This window comes from Vipera ursinii, assembly GCF_947247035.1.
Source record: "Vipera ursinii genome assembly, chromosome: 13".
NCBI classification, from domain to species: Eukaryota; Metazoa; Chordata; class Lepidosauria; order Squamata; family Viperidae; genus Vipera; species Vipera ursinii.
The window spans coordinates 14,201,071-14,222,188 of NC_139526.1; the positions used below are offsets into that span (position 1 = coordinate 14,201,071).

Sequence of the window (21,118 nt, forward strand, 5' to 3'; positions counted from 1 at the left end):
CGGCTCGATGGCGGCGGGGCTGCTGGGCGGCTCGGGGTCGGAGCGAAGGCTGGCCCGCTCGGTAGCTCATCTGCTGTAAGGGCTGGGCCGGGGAGAGAAGGAATCCCTGGGAAGCGGGGGGCGGGTTCCTGAGAATGTGCAGAGTGCTTTCCATTCCATCCTCCGGGTGGATGAGTTAATTTATATATGTCTTTTTTTTTCTTTGTCCCCATCCTGTTTTTGGGGTTTTTTTTGGCATTTTCCCCCTTGTTTTTTTACATGTTTTTAAATAGTCTATCTTTGAATTTTTAAATAGACTAAATAGGTTCATATTTGATCTTTGCAATTGTGATGTGTTTTTTAACATTATTGCCATAGGATGGATGGATGGATGGATGGATGGATGGATGGATGGATAGATAGATAGATAGATAATGATGGATGGATAGATGGATGGATAGAGAGATGATGGATGGATAGATGATAGATAGATAGATAGATAGATAGATAGATAGATAGATAGATAGATAGATAGATAGATAGATAGATAGATAGAGATAGATTAATGATAGATGATAGATAGATAGATAGATAGATAGATAGATAGATAGATAGATAGATAGATAGATAGGTAGATAATGATGGATGGATAGATGGATAGAGAGAGAGATAATGATGGATGGATAGATGATAGATAGAGAGATGATGGATGGATAAATGATAGACAGACAGACAGACAGACATAGATAGATAGATAGATAGATAGATAGATAGATAGATAGATAGATAATGATGGATGGATGCATAGATAGCGAGATAGAGATAATGATGGATGGATGGATGGATAGATAGATAGATAGATAGATAGATAGATAGATAGATAAACTCTGGGTTGCTGGGAATTGGGTGGCATATACATTTATGAACTAGATTAAAAGGTTCTCTAAAAGATAGACTAAATCAAGCCCCCCTCTTCCCTTTTTTTCCTGCAAATTGATACAGCCATGCTACATTCACAACAAATTTGGGGCACTAGTCTGAACAAGTAAACACTTTCTGGGCATGAGATTTTAACGTTGGTGGTGGGCAATGATCCGTTGAAAAACTTGCTTTTCTTTCCCTAGAAAGTATTACATTGAGGTGCAAAGAAAGGAAAACTCCTTTCAGTCGTCAGGCCTCTTGTGGGATGAGGCTGAAAACTTCTATTTGGTAAGCCTTCCTACCTATCTTGTAGCTCAGGGGTCTTCAAACCTGGCCCTTTGATGACTTGTAGACTTCAACTCCCACGTGTGCCTGGCTGAGGATTTCTGGGAGTTGAAGTCCACAAGTCATCAAAGGGCTAAGTTTGAAGAGCCCTGTTGTAGCTGAATCCCAAATTCCAAATACAGGCATGTTTCCTTTGCAGATGTGTCTGCACAGACTATGCAACTGATGTTTTTTTTAAACCAAATTTGGTTACTGGTTTTTGTGTGTGACTTTACTGGGCTGAGAGAAAGGACTAGCCCAAAGTTACCAGGAAGCTTTCATGCCTAAGGGAGGGTTAAAACTCAGTTTTCCTGGATTCTAGGCCAGCACCTTTACCACAAAATCCAGCTATGGCAAACTGAGGCAGCCAAGCATGTCCTGAAAAGACCTATTTATCACACTTAGAGAGGATAATCTCTCTAATCACAATTACTTGAATCAATCTGTTAAGGTCATTTCCTATTAAATGATCAGGACGGTGAAATTTCTTGATTTGTGCCATAATTGTGGCAGATGGAAAACTATTGGGTGCTGACCTAATACACTTATGCTAGTTTCTGCTCTGAATAAACTTTTAAACCTTTATGCTCAAAACACATATTTCAGATGGGCGGCTACGGAAATTGAATTAGATAGATAGATAGATAGATAGATAGATAGATAGATAGATAGATAGATAGATAGATGATAGATAGATGATAGATAGATAGATAGATAGATAGATAGATAGATAGATAGACAGATAGACAGATAGATATAGAGATATTTGTCTGTATATTCTTTAATACATTTGTGTGTGTTTTTTTTACATTTTCTTGCAGCACCCTGCTTACCTGACTGAGCAGAGGACAAAGGAACATAATTTTGCCAAGATTAAGCTGGAAGCATTCCTCCGAGCCTATATTGGCAATGCTGAAGAATGTAATAGGAAAATCCAGGGAAACCTGGCCAAGCAAAAGGAGGTGGAAAAGCTTATTAAAAAGATGGCCCGAGTAATACTCAGATTCATCATTTTATATATTTCATGTAAGGGGGAAAAAATAGGGGCTATATTTTACTCCAGTTCATATTCATTAGACTAGTGTTTCTCAACCTCAGCAAGTGTTAAGATGTGTGGACTTCCAACGCCCAGAATTCCCCAGCCAGCAAGTCCACATATCTTAAAAGCATGCTGGCTAGGGAATTCTGGGAGTTGAAGTCCCCACATTTTAAAATTGCTGAGGTTGGAAGACATTGCAACACCATGGCACTTCCAGTATCTGTTATTAGTTGAATTTCCTTTCCGATGAAAGAGGACCAGCTTAAATGGGGAAGAGGTGGATCAAAAGGGCAAGATATAAAAGTTCTGACCGATCTGACGAATACTACTACTACTACTTGTTATTATTAGTTGTTGTTATTATTGTTGTTGTTGTTGATCATCACACAGTCAGCCAGATGTTCAGACTGGATTTGGCATTTTTGTCTACCTATCGAGTCCTTACCAAGGACCTGGGATAGGCAGATGTGGATGTTTGAATTGATGGTGTTACAGATCTCGTCGCAGGATGGAAGCAGTTCCCAGTAAGGGCGCCTTTTGCAATTGACTGATGGCGAATTTGTCAATGCCGATGATAGTGTTCAAGTGGTGCTCCAGTTGTTTTGGGATTTCACCCAAGGCGCCTGTTACTACTACTACTACTACTACTATTATTATTATTATTATTATTATTATTATTATTATTATTATTATTATTATTATTATTATTATTATCATCATCATCATCATCATCATCTCCAAGCTGCATTAATGACATAATATTCTTACCATCAGTAGTGGCTCTTTCACTCTTCGTTATTATTATTTTTTTAATAAGTCAACCAATAGGCAGCAGAGATACCTTATGTTCCTAACTGGATCATATCCTGAAAGAGAAATATCCTATGTTTTTGTTTATATCTCTGTAAGTTTCTTTACTTTCCCAGAACACTCCAGGTTTATAATACCTGGGACATTCTAGGAAAGTAACTTGTGATTGTAAAGCAGCAATTTGAAAGGTGGTGTTTAACTGGGAACGGAGCAAATGCGAGTTTACCAAGAAATAACGAAAGCAATTCAGTTTCTAGAACTAAGGAGAAACTTCCTGACCGTTAGAACAATTAACCAGTGGAACAACCTGCCTCCAGAAGCGGTGAATGCTCCAACACTGGAAGTTTTTAAGAGGAGACTGGACAGCCATTTGCCCAAAATGGTTTCCTGCCTGAGCAGGGGGTTGGACTAGATGACCTCCAAGGTCCCTTCCAACTTCTTGTTCTTCTTCTTCTTCTTCTTCTCCTCCTCCTCCTCCTCCTCCTCCTCCTCCTCCTCTTCTTCTTCTTCTTCTTATTATTATTATTCCCACTATGAAAATGAATGGAGTAACGGAAATGAACAAACGTTTGTCCGCATTAAGTTTATTGACCTGACCTAGTCCGTAGCCTTTCTCTATTGACAAATTTATCAACATTTATCAGTTTTGGATGGGATTTTCCTGCATGCTTGCCTACTTTCTGAAAAGAATCTGTATTATGTCTTGGCAGCAAGCAAGCCAACGATGCTCTCTGCCTCTCTGTTTGTAGGATTACGTGCCTGACAGAATAAATGAGATGAAAATGAAGAGCAGGACGAGGTAACGTTGAGTGTGATGGATTCTGTCTATGGAGCGGGAAGCGATGGGAGAGACCGCAGCAAAGAGAGAGCAGTCCCCAACTAACGACCACAATTGAGCCCAAAATTTTCTGTTGCTAAGCGAGACATTTGTTAAGTGAAATTTGCCCCATTCTGTGACCTTGCTTGTCTTGTGGGTTTGGAATAAGCGAGACCCATTTTCACTTTTGCGGATGTGCTCTGATTAATAGCCATGAATTTTTTTAAAACCACTTATGGTCCCTTTGAACTAACCATACTTTCCTCCGCCAGGCCGAACAAGGTGCCAGCCAGCCTCTCCAAACTATATTTGAACGCTGTTCCACGCATGTCACCAGAAGAAGTGAAAAGATTGGTTTCGTCAGCATCCAAGCTTATCGTTGCCGCGGTACGTGTCCTCTTCCTAACTCAGACGCAATTCTGATCTGATAGCGAACCAAAATGGGGCAAGTACGCCTGGATTTACGGCCGCAATTTCCACCGCTAAAAAAAGGGGGGGGCATTGTTAAAGGACGCCGTGCATGATTTTTTTACAAACTTCTATTTAACCCCAGTTGTTAATCCAATCACGTTGGTCGCGTTGTGATCGCGCGAGCATGGGGATGTTGCAACGGTCGTGAGAAGCAGGTTGTCACTTTTTTCCGAGGGCTGCTGTAACTTCAGACGGCCGCTAAACGAATAGCTGTAAGTCGAGGAGCGCCTGTTAATTTTTTTGGGCCACCTTTTTAGCATACTACTTAAACATAAACCGGGCAGTTGATAAACCGTAGTCTGCAGTACAAATCCTGAACCAGGAATAGCTGATCGAAACTACAGCTTAGTCCACTTGGTAAACTCATCCCCTGCCTATTTAGTCTGATCTGCGGGAGAGGAGAATTTACCCTTTATGGCTCAACAGACTGTGCAAACAAATTGTCCTGCGACCGACCGGGCAGACACCCTTACGAGATTTTATTTGTTGACTATAAAGCAGTTTGCGAAAGCGTTTGTTTCAAAAGGAGGCATTGTAAATTCATAAAGGGTTGAACATTCTGCTAAAAGCGGCTCGCTCTTATTAGATTCTTCCTCCGCTTTGACAGTTCTGCTCCTTTCATCCCCCTCTTATTTTATTATTTGCATACTTAACTGTACTTTTGTCCTGTTTCGTAAGCCCAGAGCGGAGAGAGATGGGAAGGAAGCTGTGGGACCCTATATAAATTTATGTCTTGATGGCTGAATTTGACCCCTTCCCCTTTCCTGGTAATTAAGTTCTTATTGTGAGGGTAAACTTGAAAGCAGTTTACTTCTGATGAGAAGTCAACCTGAGTAATTTATTGTAAGTACTCAGTAAATGTAAACCAGAAGAGGTCGTCTACATATGGCTGGAATCCAACCTTCAGCATCCTGAGGATCAGTTACGACGGGGAGCTACTGAATCGAATAAGAATTTGCATTTTGAGAAGGATACAGCATTTCTGTCACGGTGTCAGCTCCTGGGTAGATTTTAGCTCCCCTGGATGTATGTCTTGCTTGGGAAAGAGTTTTATTTCTGTTGGTTCTTTTCCTAGACTTCTAAAATGGAAGAAGAAATGGAAACAACTCAAGGACTTAAGAGAAGAGAGACGAAGAGCGTTAAGAGTTTCCGCAAAAAGGATTTTTCCATTTGTCATGAGAATCAAGCAAGAAGGTACAAAAGCCTAGGAGTATCAAGGTTGTTGGCATCTTGTTTTAAGATGAGAAGAGCACACTCTAAATTCTCAGTTTACTGATTTGGGTTTAGTGGACTTGAGACACAATTTAAAAAAAAACGTTCCCTCTCCCGATTTTGCCCATAGATAAAATTCCATTTGCTGTTTCGCAGACCACCTGAATTAACAGATCTCGAAAGCTCAAGCTGATGGCTCTCGTCTTTTGATCTTTCAGAGGCCAACAGAGCCAAACAAGACAAAGCGATAAAGAGATAAACGGAAAGGCCAAAGCTTCAAACGCTTCTGGCACCTCTCTGGCTAAGTCTAAGAGAATTTTGTCCGTGGCTGCTTGGAATACTCAGCCGAAGAACTCTGTGCCCTCTTCGAAAGGTACAGATAATGTCGGCATGCGTTCTCGTACATCATTTAAAATCAGAAGACAGGAGTCTTCCAAACCCGGCGGAAACGTTTCAAGCAAGAACTGCCCATCTAGGAAGCCCCTGGCTCCAAAACCAAGCCAGGCCCTTGGATCCAAAGCCCGCGAAGATCGGCTTCAACGCTCGGCCGTCTTGAAAACCAAAGAGCAGCAAATGTCGAAAGGGAACCGCGCTCACCCCTCCGCCAGATCAACGGCTGAGATTTACAGCAGCCAGCCTTCAACGAGCGGGAAAAAGACGAGAAGGCAATTCAGTCCCAAAATGGTTTCCAGGTCTTCTCTCCCGAAAAGGTCCAGCGATCCTAAACCCCACCGGAATGATCCCGGAGGAAAGCTTGTGAAGTGCACGCCAAGGAACGGGTTTAAAGACGATTCGCTATCCCGAACAGCTTCCAAATGCCATCAGGCCAACTTTGCAAATTGGGAATCTCTTGGCTTGGAGAGGGTTAGAGGCAGAGGCCCCCGTGATGATGGGGAGGATGGTGGCACCGCTGCATCTCACCCAGAGACATGTGGGCTGGCAGGATCCATCAAAGGAGGATGTAATTCTGCAGCCCAACAAGGGCCGACATTTCTGCACGAGCTTTGCCAGGCGATGACTCAAGGAGTAGCTGCTGATCACACTGGGAGCGAATCCAACCGGTCCTTCTCTTGGAAGGAGCCACGAGTCGCCCATCCAGCAGAGGATCATGTTAATAGCTTGCGTGTGTTAAGAGAGTCCGGTAAACAAAGGGCCATCTGCATCCCACCCAGGGCTCCAGCTGGTTGCAGATGTTCAGAACTACCAAATTACTGCACGTGTGAAATCAAGGAAGAGCTGGAGATCGGATTTCCCGGGAAAACTACAGCACTTTTGAAAAGTCTGGGTGGGGAACAACCCGATGACAAGTTCAGCGGCTTGTCTCTCTCCAGCAGTGCCAGATCGTCAAGCTGGTTATGCAAACAGAGGGTAAATTGTTTGAAACTGAAGCTTCTCCATGCATTTTGGTTACTGCTTCTGGATGTTAATGGGTTGTATTTATATAGACTGTCGTATTCCAAACAACTGGCCAGTAGTTCCCATTATTTCAAAGGACAGGATAGTTGACTTGGCGTTCCCGTTTTATGCTTTTCAGGAAAAAAATTGAGATAGCCCAGGGTTTCATTAATCTTGGAGACTTTTTTAAAGATAGGGGCCAGAATTCCCCAGCCAGTGTCAGGTGCAGGGAACCAAGAACGACAGGATGAGTTGCTCAGAGTAGTTTATTGCTGTTTGCCTGTAGGCAGGAATCTTGCCAGAATAAACCACACACTGCGTAAGGATCAGTTAAATCTTGGGAAGGTTTTAAAGAGGATCCCTTCTGGGTCTCTTTCTGCATACCAACAAGTCAAGGTTGATTTGTGTTTTACTTCCTTCAGAAAAAGCTCTTCTGTCCTGCAAACCAGCGCCCGACGCCATCAGATCCAGCCATGCTGGCTGGGGAATTCTGGGAATTGGAAGTCCCCCCCCCATCTTAAAAATTGCCAAGGATGAGAAAAAGTGGGCTAGATCATAAGCAGAATGATAAAAGTCTCTTAAGGAGCCCAAGTTATCTATTAACTAGTTTTTATTTGTTGAAAAAATACTTACACACCTGCCTGCCATTCAGTGGAAGGACAGATTTTTTTGCTTTAAATTTCCAGACGGTGACAAAAAAAACCCAATCTCTTCAAAATTTCTTTCATTGTAGGGTGACAACATGACACCGAAGGAGGGCGTCATCCCCAAGATGGTAACGTTTCTTTAGCAACTTCGGGAGGTTCCCGAAAATGGCACCATCCCACAGGAAGTGTCCCATCCGCGTGAAAAAAAAGAAGCAAAAATCTTTTGTTAATTTTTCCTTGACTGCTTTGCATTTCATTCGACGCTGGAGAAGTTTCTAAGTTGCACACTTTTACATTATTTTGTAATCATCCAGATATGCTCAAGGATGTCGCAACAATTTGATAGACCATTAGACGATTTATTGCAGATCTCTTTTAAGAATTTTTCAAGGCTTTTTCCTGCTATACCTGTTGGATTATAGCTTCCACTGCTCCGAGCATTATGCTGGTTTTAAGATTCAGTGTTAATGTAACCTTATAATGAAGTTAGAACTAGTACTTCTAGATGTGCTTCATTTCCGGACAATACTGATCATGAAAATAAGGCCATATTTTCCAGAAAAAGAAGTTTATTTTTTCTGTTTCCCCAAATTTTCTCAGCTCAGACCCCTGAACCTAAAGCAGCGTATTTTAAAACTGAGTTGCCTCTAATTCTGTTAATGTTATGGCTGCTACTTCATTTATTGCTCAACCTTATCCAATTTAACACAGTATTTCAGTGTTCATAGCAGTCAAATAATCAGTATTGTGTTTTTGTGATGTTCTCCCCATATTTGAGCCCAATCCTGGCTAAATGATAATTACATGATAGGAATTTATTGTAGGTATAAATAACTTACGCGCTGATTAGGTAACTGACAATGATGCTACGACATTGCAAAAATTTGATTCTGATGAAGCTGCTTTGAGTATCTTTTTTTATAAAGTGTTTCCTTCAGTTAGCCCAACCATCTTTTAAAATTGTCCAAACACAAATAAAAGCATGTTTCTACAAAGATTTGATGGTATATTTATTGCATTTACATCGTTGCTTAGTTTTCCAAATACATTGAGGGACCGGTTTTAACATACCCTTAACAGGTACAGTTCTCAAATGCAGATGTGACGTTTCAAGTTTATAACATTAAGCCAGATGTTTGTCCTCTCCCCCAAATAGTCTAGAATAGTCCTCATTTAGTGACCGCAATTGGTACCAGCAACTCAGTGGTTAGGTCAGAGAGTCACTAAGTGAAACTGCCACTGTGCTTATAATCTTATTTCAGCTTTCCTTTTGCGACCCACGAGGGCTATAAATGCGAGAATTGGTCATAAAGTTACTTTTTCATCACCCTCGTAACTGCAAAGCATTGCTAAACGAGGCAGTTGCTAAACCAAGACTACCTGGGTGATTTCTAGCATTCTATAACAAACGTTAACGTGGTCAAGTTGCTGACGAAGCTTTTAGACCCCCGCCGTTGTTAACATTTTCAGCTTTTCTGCCTTAAGATTTGTGGCTGTTTTCTGACTTGCCGGCGGCCCAGATTGGTGTGCACTGAACAGGGGGATCAAAGTGGTTTGGACCCAAGGCCAGGGATCCGGAGGCTGGCAGCTCGGAAATCTCAAGGGCTGCGATTGTTCAGTGCTGACCAGCAGTCCCTGACCTTTTTAAGCTTTCTTTACTGATTGGGTTTGTAACCTAAGCCAACTCCATAAAACTTTTATCTCCATCAAACAAGAATAATAATAATAATAAAAAAAACAGTAAAACACCATGGAGCTAAATCTGGAAATGACTGTCCCTTTAACAAATTAAATGCCACAGGGGCTCAGTGCCCAAAGTTTGAGAGAATAAGAAGAAACAGAATATTTTCAAACTTGGGACCTCTTTTATCAACGGTTAGAGAAAAGATTTAGGGATTAGGAATTTAATTTGTATTGGTGAATAACATACTCAGACAACGCGCTTTTGCTGAAGAATTTTAAAAAAAACAATAAAACTTTTAAAAAGAAAAGAAAAGGGATACTTCCCAAGTCCCAACAGGTAGTCCTCGACTTACGACTACAAGGGAGCCCGCCCGCTACGGTCATAAGTTGTGACGGTTAAAAAGCAGGTCATCATGTGACTGACCCGATTTTACCTTTTATTTTATTTTTTGGGTAGGTTGGTAAGCAAATCAGCATGGTCATTAAGCAAAACCCTTTGTTTGCTATGGGGTGTTTTTGCCAAAAATAAAATAAAATAATAAAATTAAATTAAACAAAATTAAACCTGCAATTAAACGGCAGTTTTCGGCAAAAACAGGGTAAATCAGTCGTGGGACTTCAGGACACTGCCAATGGCCGTCAATGCAGGCTGGTTGCCGAGTGCCTGGATTGTGCTCACGTGACGGGGGGGAGGAGGGCTGTGAAAATTTCAGAACTGGGTTGTAACTACTTTTTGGGGGGTCCGCAGGAACGTTGGAACAGGCAAAGTTCCTAAATCAAGGACTGCCTCTGCAGTTTAAGAAGCACTAAATACCCTTGTGTCCTGATGCTGTACACATCAACGTTAAGTCACAGTTTGTGCTGCAGTGTGGTTCGTCACCATGCACACCCCCCATCTCCCATGACCCACACCTCTTTTTTAGGAAGAGTTTGTCGTTACTCTTGTGTGGTGCTATCACAGCAGTCGGGCACTCTTAACACGACCGAGGACAGCGCTGCAGACAATCCTCCTTCTACAGCAAACTGAACATGTCCATCCCAGTTTGTGATGATGATGATGATGGAGACTCCAGTTATTTGCTGAAGCCAGCACCACCTTGCTTGGACTTGACGTTCCCTTCGAGGGGATCGAAAATGTTATCCCAGCGAAGCATCTGGGCTTTTGTCAACTGCTGGATCAGGAAGAGCTTGTCCCGACTCTCCTGTGGACACAAACAGACAGAAACCAAGTCAGCTCTGATTCGGACAGGTCCTGGCTAACAATGGCTTAGCGGATAAACTGCGGTTGGCCTGGACCGCATGCCGAACCAGCCAAACTCAAGCTAACAAACCCATCCGTCAGTGTAGTGAGCCCCAAACGAAACAGATCACACTGTCATGTCACAAAGCATGAATCCAGCACAATACAAACACGCAGTGCTTAGAATCACAAGCTGACCAGATCTAACATCTAACACAGTTGGAAGATGAATTATTAAGATCTTCCAATACTTTTTTCAACAGAAGATGCTTCTGTCAGAGATGACAGCCTCCCAAACAAAATACATGCCCAAACTTGTAAGAAGGTAATGAGACTGGCTGAGGAACTCTGGGAGTTGAAGCCCACAAGTCATCAAAGGGCCAAGTTTGAAGACCCCTTGCTTGTGGACTTCAACTCCCAGAATTCCTCAGCCAGCATGCCTGGCTGAGGAACTCTGGGAGTTGAAGCCCACAAGTCATCAAAGGGCCAAGTTTGAAGACCCTTGCTTGTGGACTTCAACTCCCAGAATTCCTCAGCCAGCATGCCTGGCTGAGGAACTCTGGGAGTTGAAGCCCACAAGTCATCAAAGGGCCAAGTTTGAAGACCCCTGCACTAGATCCAAAGTTTAAACATAAATTTGACATGTACGAAAATTTGCATGGTATTTCTATCTGAGCTTCCGGCAAGACAACCAGCAAAGCCACGTCTCACTCAGGTGCGTATTTGATGAATAAAATCATGCATTCATTAAGAGCGAAGCAAGAGGGACAGCATTAATAAATATCATTAAGATTAAAAACTTACCACAGCTAATTGTTCCCTCAGTTGATTAATCACTCTTTTGTGTGCGCCAGCCAAGGCAACGAAACAAAACACAATAAAGCTATAAAACAAGGTGATAAAAAAAAATACACATAATGGGAGATTCTGGCCTGGCATATGTTTGTAAAAGACTATTTTTTCTGAAGACAGAAGAGCAAATGTGAGACTAGTAATGCATGGAGAACAATCAGGTTTTCTATGTGGCCACCAACAGCTGACACCACTTGATGGAATATTTATCAATCAGTCAAATTGATCAAGGATCATTGGGGTCTGCAGTAAGCCACCAAAATGACACCAAAATGACCTTCCGTACACCATGAAGTCATGAATGTGTAAGGTAAAGGATTCCCCTGCGTAGTAGCGTCCGATTTTAAGGCCTGGTGCTTATCGGTTTCTTAACCGAGGGAGCCAGCATTGTCTGAAGACATTTTCCTGTTCTCTCCCAGCCTACCTGAGTACTTGCTCAACTGCTTTTACTCGCGAGAAGAAACCCCTTTTCGTGGAATCAGGCAGGGCCCACGAGAAAAAACAGACCCCTTTTATTTTTACACACCTGACTCAGTGTCCCAAGACTTCAGAGGCAAGCAACACAATCCACAAAGACAGCACACTCCTCAGCACGAATGCTTGCCTTCAGCCACCAGCACCTCCCACGCTTTCCCCCTTTATAATCCAGCCGGGGAGTGGCTTCTTAATGGCTTCTCCTTTGTCTCTGGAGCCGCCCCACTGCCTCCCTCCATCTTGCTCGTCTCTCCTCTCTGCGCGTCCGCGCCTCCGGGATTGGCCCCAGCTGTTCCTCTTCGTCGCCCAACTCAGGCTCCCAAAACAGCTGTGTCTCTGCCCGAGCGTGAGTAGAGGGGCCAGGCTCCTCATCCGACTGTGAGTCTTGATGTTCATCAGACCCTTCCTCTGACTCCCAATGTCTCTCCAGGCCCCTCCTCCTCCTCCTCTGAGTCCTCAGACTCAGCTGCCCGATCCACTGGCTGGCGAGGAATCACATCATTTCCCTAGTTTATGCGGCCAGCCGGGCTACAGGCCAAAGGAGCACGGAATGCCATCACCTCCCCATTGAAAGGGGTACCTATTGATCTACTCGCATTCTCACGCATTTCCAACTGCTTAGGTGGGCAGGAGGCGAGGCAAGGAACGGGAGCGCAACCCACCCACCCACCCACCCCCGATGTGAATTCCCCCCCCATGGGTCTGTCAGCAAAAGCTCACCAGGTAACCATGAAGAAAGGCACGGCGAAAGTTTCAGAAGAGATGCCGTTCAGGATTCTTTGCAACGTGAGGGGGAATCTCTGGATGGTGTGCCCGATAACATCCCACGACCGGTTGAAATTCACGAAAGGCCCGCAGGCTTTAGAGGAAGGGATGCTGTTTGGGAGGGGGCAGACGAGGAAGCACAACGTATGATCAAGCACCTGTTATGTCCTAAAATGGATTCGTTTGCATAATCTGGTTATTGGTATCCCGCCTTTTCTCGTTTTTTACAAAGAGTTCAAGGTAGCAAATATATCCTACATGCCTTCCTCCTCTTGCTCCTCCTCCCACAACCACCCGGTGAGATGGGTTGGGCTGAGAGAGAGTGACTGGTGGAGAGTGCAACTAGAACTCCCCATCTCCTGGCGATCGGCCCCCCAATCATCCAGCTGGCTTTCATGGCTAAGGCAGGACTTGAACCCATGGCCACTTGCTTTCTAGCCTCCTGCCTTAAGTTTGGCCTCGTAAGGTCAAAACTCTGCTCTGCCATCTAGGACAAACACTACAGCAAATTCCTGCACTCAATGGCTGCTAGATGTAGACTACAACCTTCAAGGTCTCCAGCCTACCGAGGCTGGAGACGTTGGCTGAGATTCAACCCATGCGCAGGAACGTACCTCAGGGAAGGCTACGTGGTTCCTCTGCTTCTCCGAGCAGAGGCCATGCTTTTGGGCTACTTCTCCAAGAGCTGCAATTGAGACATTGGGGGGGGGGCAAGGAAGAGCCTTGGTGGAGCAGTGGGCTAATGCCTCCTTAAGGAACACCAGCTGCCTGCAATTAGTGCAGGTTCGAGTCCCACCAGGCTCAAGGTTGACTCAGCCTTCCATCCTTCCCAGGTAGGTAAAATGAGGACCCAGATTGTTGGGGGCAATTAAGCTGACTTTGTAATAATGCCGCTTGGGGTGTGTGTGTGTGAAAGCCCTAACAAGCAGGCATATACATAGAATGAAGGCTACTGCTAAGCTTGTAAGCCGCCCTGAGTCTTCGGAGAAGGGTGGGATATAAATGGAATTTTAAAAAAAACACAAAAAACTCGACTACACTATGTGGGGTGACAGCCCAAATGCACGTTATGGAACGCCTGTCAATCGTCAGCAACATGAAAGCAACTGACCGTGTCATGCTGAGTCCCAGAGGAATGAAGGCCAAAAGGAGACCAATCAGGAGCATCACCAGAAAGAAAAAGGTGGAGCTGGAGGCTCTAAAAGGCCGGGCCGAAGGTTTACACGTGTGCATCAAGCTTAACTGGAAAGTGAAAAAGAGTTCTGTTGACTTCGGTTTACCCTCCCTTAATTCGCTTGTCAGAAAGTTAAGAGCTGTTCCTGAAGCAACTCAGGAGAAAAAAACATGGACTGACTTTAAAAAAAAAATTATGGAAAGGCAGGTACAGGTAGTCCTCAATTTACAACCACAACCGAGCCCCAACCTTTCTGTTGCTAAGTGAGATGCCTGTTAAGTGAACTCTGCCTCGTTTTGCAACCTTTCCTGTTGTTAAGTGACTCGCTGCACTTGTTTAATTAGCAACCCGGTTTGTTAAATTTAATCTGGCTTCCCCGGGGACTTGGGCTTATCGGAAAGTCGCAAAGGGTGATGCTGCGACCCTGCAACCGTCGTAAATATGAGTCAAGTTGCCAAGCGCCTGAATTTCGATCGCACGGGATGCTGGAAAGGTCGACAGCGTGAAAAAATGGCTCCTAAATCACTTTGGGTTACTTCCGACGGTCACTTAAGTGAACTGCTGCTGCGTGTCGCGGACCACCTGTACTTCTCTAAATAGTCACGCCGGATCCAGGACGGAGAAGGACAGAACTTCCTAGACAATTTTAAGGCACACACAAAAGGACCATCCAGTTACCTTTTTAACATAAAAGACAATGAAGTATTTTACAGCTGCAATTGCCGGGAGAAGGGGACAGTAGAAAGTTCCGATCCAGCAGATGGTTTGTCCGTAAACTATTTCCAAGACGTTGTCCGGGATGGCAAACTCCTGCAGTCCAAGCCACCGGAAGGCCTTGACGGGACAATGGGTGACCATCAACCTAAGAGCACAAACATCTGTTGGCTTTGAACCCTGACCGTGTCTCCAGAGAAACCCCAAAGTTGTGCTGTTTAAGTTCTCCCCTTAGCAGCTTAATAACCAGGCTAGCTAGGGTTATTATTAATGGACAGCTACCGTAGAGAAAGCCGACTGAATATGGAATTCCAGAAGGATCTCTTGCAAAAGGCAGAAATGGCCCTGCAACGGCAAAGGGGCTTGGACGTTAGCAAGTGGAGTGGACTCAAAGTCAAAATGATCTTTGCCGCTTCGCACCAAGCGCTTGACGCAAAGGCAGTTTCTTCTTCCTTTTTTTCCCATCTACAGGCCTTCCAAAGTTTGGAAGGCTGAGTAAAAATGATTGCCGGTTTTATTTATTTATTTATATTTAAATTTATATACCGCCCTATTCCCGTAGGACTCAGGGCGGTTTACAGGGAAAATTAAAAGTTAAAATACATCATATACAATTAAAAACGATTAAAACTAAGATTAAATTAATCCCTGAACTTAGCTAAAACCCCATTAATTAAAAATTAAAACCCCTCAGTCTGGGCCAGACAACTCAACCAACTTTTCAAGTCCCTACGAAATGAGCGAAGGTTGGAGGCGGTCCTAAGCTCCGTGGGAAGCTGGTTCCAAAGGGCCGGCGCGCCCACAGAGAACGCCCTTCCCCTGGGGATAACCCGCCGGCATTCCTTAACCCGCGGTACCCTAAGAAGGCCCTCCCTGTGGGAGCGCATAGGACGATGGGAAGTTGATGCCGGCAGCAGGTGTTCCCTTAGATTATCCGGACCCAAGCCATTTAGAGCTTTATAGGTCATTACCAGCACCTTGAATCTCACCCGGAGGGCAACCGGAAGCCAATGTAGCTCGCGGAGAAGAGGTGTTACATGGGAGTATCGGGAAACTCCCATAACAACTCGCGCAGCTGCATTCTGCACCAGCTGAAGCCTCCGAGTGGTCCTCAAGGGCAGCCCCATGTAGAGAGCGTTGCAGTAGTCTAGCCGGGAGGTCACAAGCGCATGGGTGACTGTGCGTAGGGCATCTCGGTCCAGATAGGGCCGCAACTGGCGCACCAGGCGAAGCTGGGCAAAAGCCCCCCTGGTCACGGCTCCTATATGATCTTCAAAATTGAGCCGTGAATCCAAGAGGACGCCCAAGTTGCGAGCCCTATCGACGGGGGGGGGGGTAACACCTCACCCCCCCATCATTAGTGGTGGAACAACCTGGTTTATCCGAGATGCCGATATGCACAGCCACTCAGTCTTGGATTAACAGCGTACAGCGGTATTTGTCAACCTTAGCGATTTTTAAGGTGGCCGTTATAAGTTTTAAACTGGTCCGGGGAATTCTGGGACTTGGAAGGCCAGCCATCGGATAGTTGCCAAGGTTGAGCAACACAGAGCCGTGGTATTCTAGCTCTTGACTGCTCAAGATTGGGTGGGTTTGTATGCGGTGTTCTCCTGACTAGGAAAGCTTGGGCGGCATTGTCATGATCAACAACGAGGTGTTGGGAAAAAGCAAGCAGAAAGTTCCTCTCCTTGGTTGCAACGCAAGGTTGACAGCAATGATCTAATCTGAACCTGAGGGTGAGACAGAAGTAAGATTGTGACTTTACAAGCGGTGGTAAGTAAAAGTAAAAGCTTCGGATGAGTTGATTTATTCATTCGATTCTTAAATCTGTCTTTCTTCAATGCCTGGGCTGCCCATCTCACTATCCAGCGGCCCTCCAGCTTGGAGTCGAGTATGTGACAGATTATAGCTTGTTGCGACTCTCCGATCCTCTGTCCGAAAAACAAAGCCACTTTGACCCCCTCCTGGAATTTTATACTCACTTCCTAGGAAAGTCAATGAAGACGATAATAGCACAGATGATGATCAAGTCAAAGATCATCAGCTTGTACATTTCCTGGCCAACTCGAGATTCCCAGCACTGAAGGAAGAGACAAGAGGATTCTCAGATTATAGACAGCAACGGTTGAACAAAAAAAAAAAAATCACCAAAGCAGCCTAAAACAAAAGTTTAAACTATTGTCATCTTGGTGAATTATTTATATCAAGACAAAGCATCTCAGTGAAGGAGCCGAAATTCTTCACCGTTGAGTATTGTTCAAGGAGAGCCACAGAGACAGACATTTCTGGTTCACGTGCCTCATTTTATGACTCGTAGGTAAATCTACTTACTGGATAAAGGTTGTAATTATATCCACACGTCTTGCACTTGTCAGGACAGGACGTGATCCGAGTCCACAGCGAAAACAAAAGGACAACGATGTTGGCCAAGCGTACAAAGACACACCTTCAAGACACAATGGAGGTGCAGGAAGGGTTATTGCACTGCTAAGTTGTTTGTTCTCTGTTCACATATAGTGGCTTGCCCTGTCAATGTCGCTGGGAGTGTTCTTGGGGGTTCCTTGAATATAAACAGACCAAAACCCCACTATCTTCTAGCATTAGTTGGGTAATGAAACGACTGCAAGAAAACTACGAAGCTCGGAGATCATCAAAGACCTCATAGTTTCTTCCTCCTCCTCCTCCTCTTCCTCCCCACTCCACAAACTCCGTTCCCTTCTAACACTGATGATGTTACCCAGTTGGGTAGTGAAATGTCTGCAAGAAAACTACGAAGCTCGGAGATCACCAAGGACCTCATAGTTTCCTCCTCCTCCCAGCACTGGTAATGTTAGCTAGTTGGGTAATGAAATGTCTGCAAGAAAACCAAGCTGAGAGAGGACCAAGGACCACACAGTTCTACCTAGAGCTACAAACATTCTCGTTTATTGGGACCACATGACCCTGGGTCCCATTTCCTAGGTGCAAAATTAAGCTCCTCTAATTATTTTCTTGCTGAAAACTGCTCCTTTTGAATCCTATTTAATTTCAGGACCCACAAAAGGAGCTTAGGGGGTCTCCTTGGCTGTAGAGACAGCCCCACCCATTCACCCCACGAGAAAAGAAAGCAAACAGGCCACCAGTTACCTGATCAGAGTTAACCGTATCTCAAAGACGGGCGAATAGTCTTCATATTTGATGAGAAATGAAAAAATCAACGGGGCAAAAAAGTTGGCGACCGTGATCACCATAGAAGGCAAATACTGCACGAAGAGGTCATCCAATTTGACGTTGTTTTCCTGCAGGGGAAAAACGTTATTTCAATTGGTTCAGGATTCCTAGTTTATATACACACAAAGACAATGGCTGGATTCAACAAATCGTGGTTAAAAGAAGAACCAGTGTAGCCCAATGTGAGAAGCAACTATCATTCTAAAGCCAATTTCCGCCCCCCCCCCCAGAGCTGTTGAGAAAATACAACTGATTGAAAGAATAAAATGACACAGGCTTTCCCAGAGATAAGTCAGGATCAGAACGTAATTTCAAACCTTGCTTGCTACTCACGGGGAAAGCGTGTTCTTGTGAATAGACAGTGACTCTATAGATGGAATAAAAACAAGCCGACAGGACAGCCAAAACGACACAGTTTAAGAAGATCCTCAAACAATAAATACGGGTTTTCTCTTTGAGGCTTCTGCTTGCTGCCCTCTGTCTGGATCTTTCATCTTCCAAATCCGTCTGTGAACAGAAATATATTTATAGGCTAAACGTTTAAATCAATCAATCGAAATAATTTTTAAACAAGTCTCTGGGTCAAAAGAAGAGACCACTATCATCTGAGACAAAGCAGTTACTTATTCCTGGTGAGAAGACAAGAGAAATGTTGTGTAATTTAACAATCAAGTTCTCTCTCCAGTTGACTGGTCTCTCTCTCTCTCTCTTTTTTTTTTTACCTTTACTGCTGATTTTTCTAACGGAATTTGTGACAAATGCCAGGAGGGAGGGAAAACCCACGTCTATTTTTCTGCCGCTATTGTCTTGTACTTATTGCAAGCTTACTCAGTTGTTTGCTACGAGGGATGTTTGGTTAAGACAGCAGGGTTCAGTACATTCTTGGGGAAAAAATATATACATACTTTAAGTTCATAAAGTAAATTTCTGTGTTTCAGCCGCGCAGCGTTTACGTCCGTAATGCAAAAATCCCAGCCAGCAAGAATTTTGTTGCAGTAGCTCTGAAACGGATCTTCATTGTATATCAAGCTTCGCTTAAAACCTTCCACTGAGCTGTTAATAACATTGCCAGGGTTTGTTTGTTTGTTTAAAAAAAGAGAAAAAAAGCAGTGTTAGAAATTTCAGGCTGCGGTGTAAAAATTCTACACAAACTTCCATGCTGGCTGGGGAACTCTGGGATTTGAAATCCACCCATCTTAAAAGTCACCATAGTTGAGAACCCCTGCCTCTAGAAGATAATCAAAGTTACTGTTCAAACGAATACCGGAACGACGAGATAACGCTGGTCGGAATAACGCGAGATGTCAGATTTGGGGAACTGACATTACAGCCACAGCTGAGCCCAAAATGAGACAGTCGTTCGGTGACATTTTGCCCCATTTTACAAACTTTCTTGGGGCCATCAAGTAATTCATGGTTAAATTCCCTTTTCTGACTTTGTCAGGTCGCAAAAGGGGATCAGGTGAGGCCGGGACCCCCGCAACTGTCAGAAATATGAACCAGTTGCCAAGCATCCGAATTGTGATCATGTGACCACGGGGATGAGGCAATGGCTGAAACTGTGAACAACAGTCATAATGAAGGCTACTGCTAAGCTTGTAAGCTGCCCTGAGTCTTCGGAGAAGGGCGGGATATAAATGGAATTAAAATAAATAAATAAATAAATAAATAATGTTGACCCGGAATTAGCAGACAGCACAGGAAGTATCAATTGTGAATACCTGCAGATGGCCCTACTGTGTTTGGACACCCAAGAAAAACACCCCATGTCCTAACCCACCTGGGAACGTACGATGTTCCCCCAAAGGGAACATTTTTAGCTACTTCTGCTTTCTCCCTTCTTACCTACAAGTGTGCCAGGCTTACTGGGTGAAATCTTTATCTTACTTGTGGCCAGCTTTGCTGGGTGGATTGCTTATTTAATCGGAAGGAAGAAATACAAGGATTTCTTGCCATTCGGGGATTCTATCAGAGGAGCCCGTCTTTGTTCAGCTGAATAAAAACATTAAAAAGCTTAAAAGGCAACTTCTGGTTTACTGTATTTATTTTTTTTATCAAGCAAAACCTCAGAACCTGCCCAGCGGTCAGTCACTATTTTTTCAGTGCCTCGGTAACTTCGAAGAGTCACTCCATGAACTGTTGTAATTCGAGGAGTAGCTGTGCCCTCGTGCGGTCAGGCTATCTCGGTACTCCCATGTTACACCACTCTTGCGCGAGCTTGCATTGGCTTCCGGTTGCCCTCCGGGTGCGTTTCAAGGTGCTGGTAATTACCTTTAAAGCCCTACATGGCTTAGGCCCGGAGTACTTGCGAGACCACCTGCTGCCATTGTCAACCTCCCATCGCCCGGTTCGCTCCCACAGAGTCGGCCTCCTCAGGGTGCCGTCGGCCAGGCAATGCCGGCGGGCGACCCCCAGGAGGAGAGCCTTCTCTGTGGGCGCGCTGACCCTCTGGAACGAACTGCCTCCAGAGCTGCGGACGGCCCCTGACCTTCGGTCCTTCCGCCGTGACCTGAAGTCCTGGTTGTTCCAACAAGTGGGCCTGGACTGACTACGGTTTTTAATTAGGCTTTTTACTGGGTTAAATTGTCTTGTATTTATTGCATCTATTGTTTAATTCTTTTTCAAAAAATTTACTTTATGTTTTTTTAATTTTTATGGTTGTGAGCCGCCCTGAGTCCTCAGGGAGAAGGGCGGCATATAAATTTAATCAAATCAAATCAAATCAAATCTACCCATGTCTTTTAAGTTCACAAAGGCCCGTAAGAGTTCTTCAACCCCCAACTCAGAAGGGTCCTTTTGTATGGCCCTGGCTCGTCAAAGGGAAGGTCCATTTTCACAGTGGGATTTACCGTTTGATAATCCAGACAAAGCTCACCGAAAGGTAAGCCAGCGTGATCAGCAAATACGCCAGGGGCACGTGGTATTCCGGCAGACCCAAAGGCACGTTCTCCACTGAGTAATAGCCATAAAAGAGACTGGTCATTTCAAGAAAACCCTGCAAACAAGAATTCAACAAAGGAAGGTCAATCTAGTTCAGACATGTCAAACACAAGGCCCGGGGGTCAGATCCGGCCCGCGAAGTGGTTTCATGTGGCCCGCAAAGCCATCCTGGAAACAGTGAGGGAACGGCCCCCACTGCCTTGGCCCTCAATGCTTATTAGGTTGCAGCCAACACAAGCCATTTTTGCTCCCCCTCTACCTTTGCCTCATTCAGAAATCCAACAGCAACAGATTGTTTGTGCATTGAATTAAGCCAGTAGTGTCAAACTCCCAACCCGCAGGCCGGTCATGTCACATGGAAGCCGCCCCCGCCCCCATTGCTGGCAATGGCAAAACTGTCCTGATATGTTGCGCGACGTCACGTGACATCGTGAGTTTGACATGTCTGAAT

At 44.5% G+C, this 21,118-nt stretch overlaps 2 protein-coding genes across 7 annotated transcripts in view; one reads left to right on the top strand and one right to left on the bottom strand.

The window, feature by feature from the left end:
• LOC310646180 (uncharacterized protein) lies at window positions 1-4,313 on the top strand (the record flags this gene model as incomplete). The annotated part of the gene is made up of 5 exons (XM_083372440.1): window positions 1-75; window positions 1,104-1,188; window positions 2,046-2,216; window positions 3,823-3,872; window positions 4,163-4,313. Exons 1-5 carry the CDS (start codon window positions 8-10, stop codon window positions 4,311-4,313), a joined length of 525 nt encoding a protein of 174 aa, XP_083228566.1. The 5' UTR covers window positions 1-7.
• TMC7 (transmembrane channel like 7) overlaps window positions 2,057-21,118 on the bottom strand; it is a 27,517-nt gene continuing 8,455 nt past the window's right edge. For 2 of the 6 annotated variants that reach the window (XM_083372782.1, XM_083372783.1), the window contains exons 6-16: window positions 20,577-20,722; window positions 18,633-18,780; window positions 18,061-18,234; window positions 17,644-17,795; window positions 16,849-16,963; window positions 16,500-16,597; window positions 14,482-14,665; window positions 13,741-13,871; window positions 12,585-12,740; window positions 11,343-11,421; window positions 8,609-10,500 (exon numbers count right to left, since the gene is read on the bottom strand). In XM_083372782.1, coding sequence (XP_083228908.1) covers window positions 10,372-10,500; window positions 11,343-11,421; window positions 12,585-12,740; window positions 13,741-13,871; window positions 14,482-14,665; window positions 16,500-16,597; window positions 16,849-16,963; window positions 17,644-17,795; window positions 18,061-18,234; window positions 18,633-18,780; window positions 20,577-20,722 — 1,512 coding nt within the window. In that variant the 3' untranslated portion in view covers window positions 8,609-10,371. Of the gene's footprint in view, window positions 2,169-3,041; window positions 3,130-5,320; window positions 5,441-8,608; window positions 10,501-11,342; window positions 11,422-12,584; window positions 12,741-13,243; window positions 13,315-13,740; window positions 13,872-14,481; window positions 14,666-16,499; window positions 16,598-16,848; window positions 16,964-17,643; window positions 17,796-18,060; window positions 18,235-18,632; window positions 18,781-20,576; window positions 20,723-21,118 lie in introns of those variants that run through there. The other 4 variants (XR_014493676.1, XR_014493677.1, XR_014493678.1 and 1 more) reach the window with 4 other exon arrangements.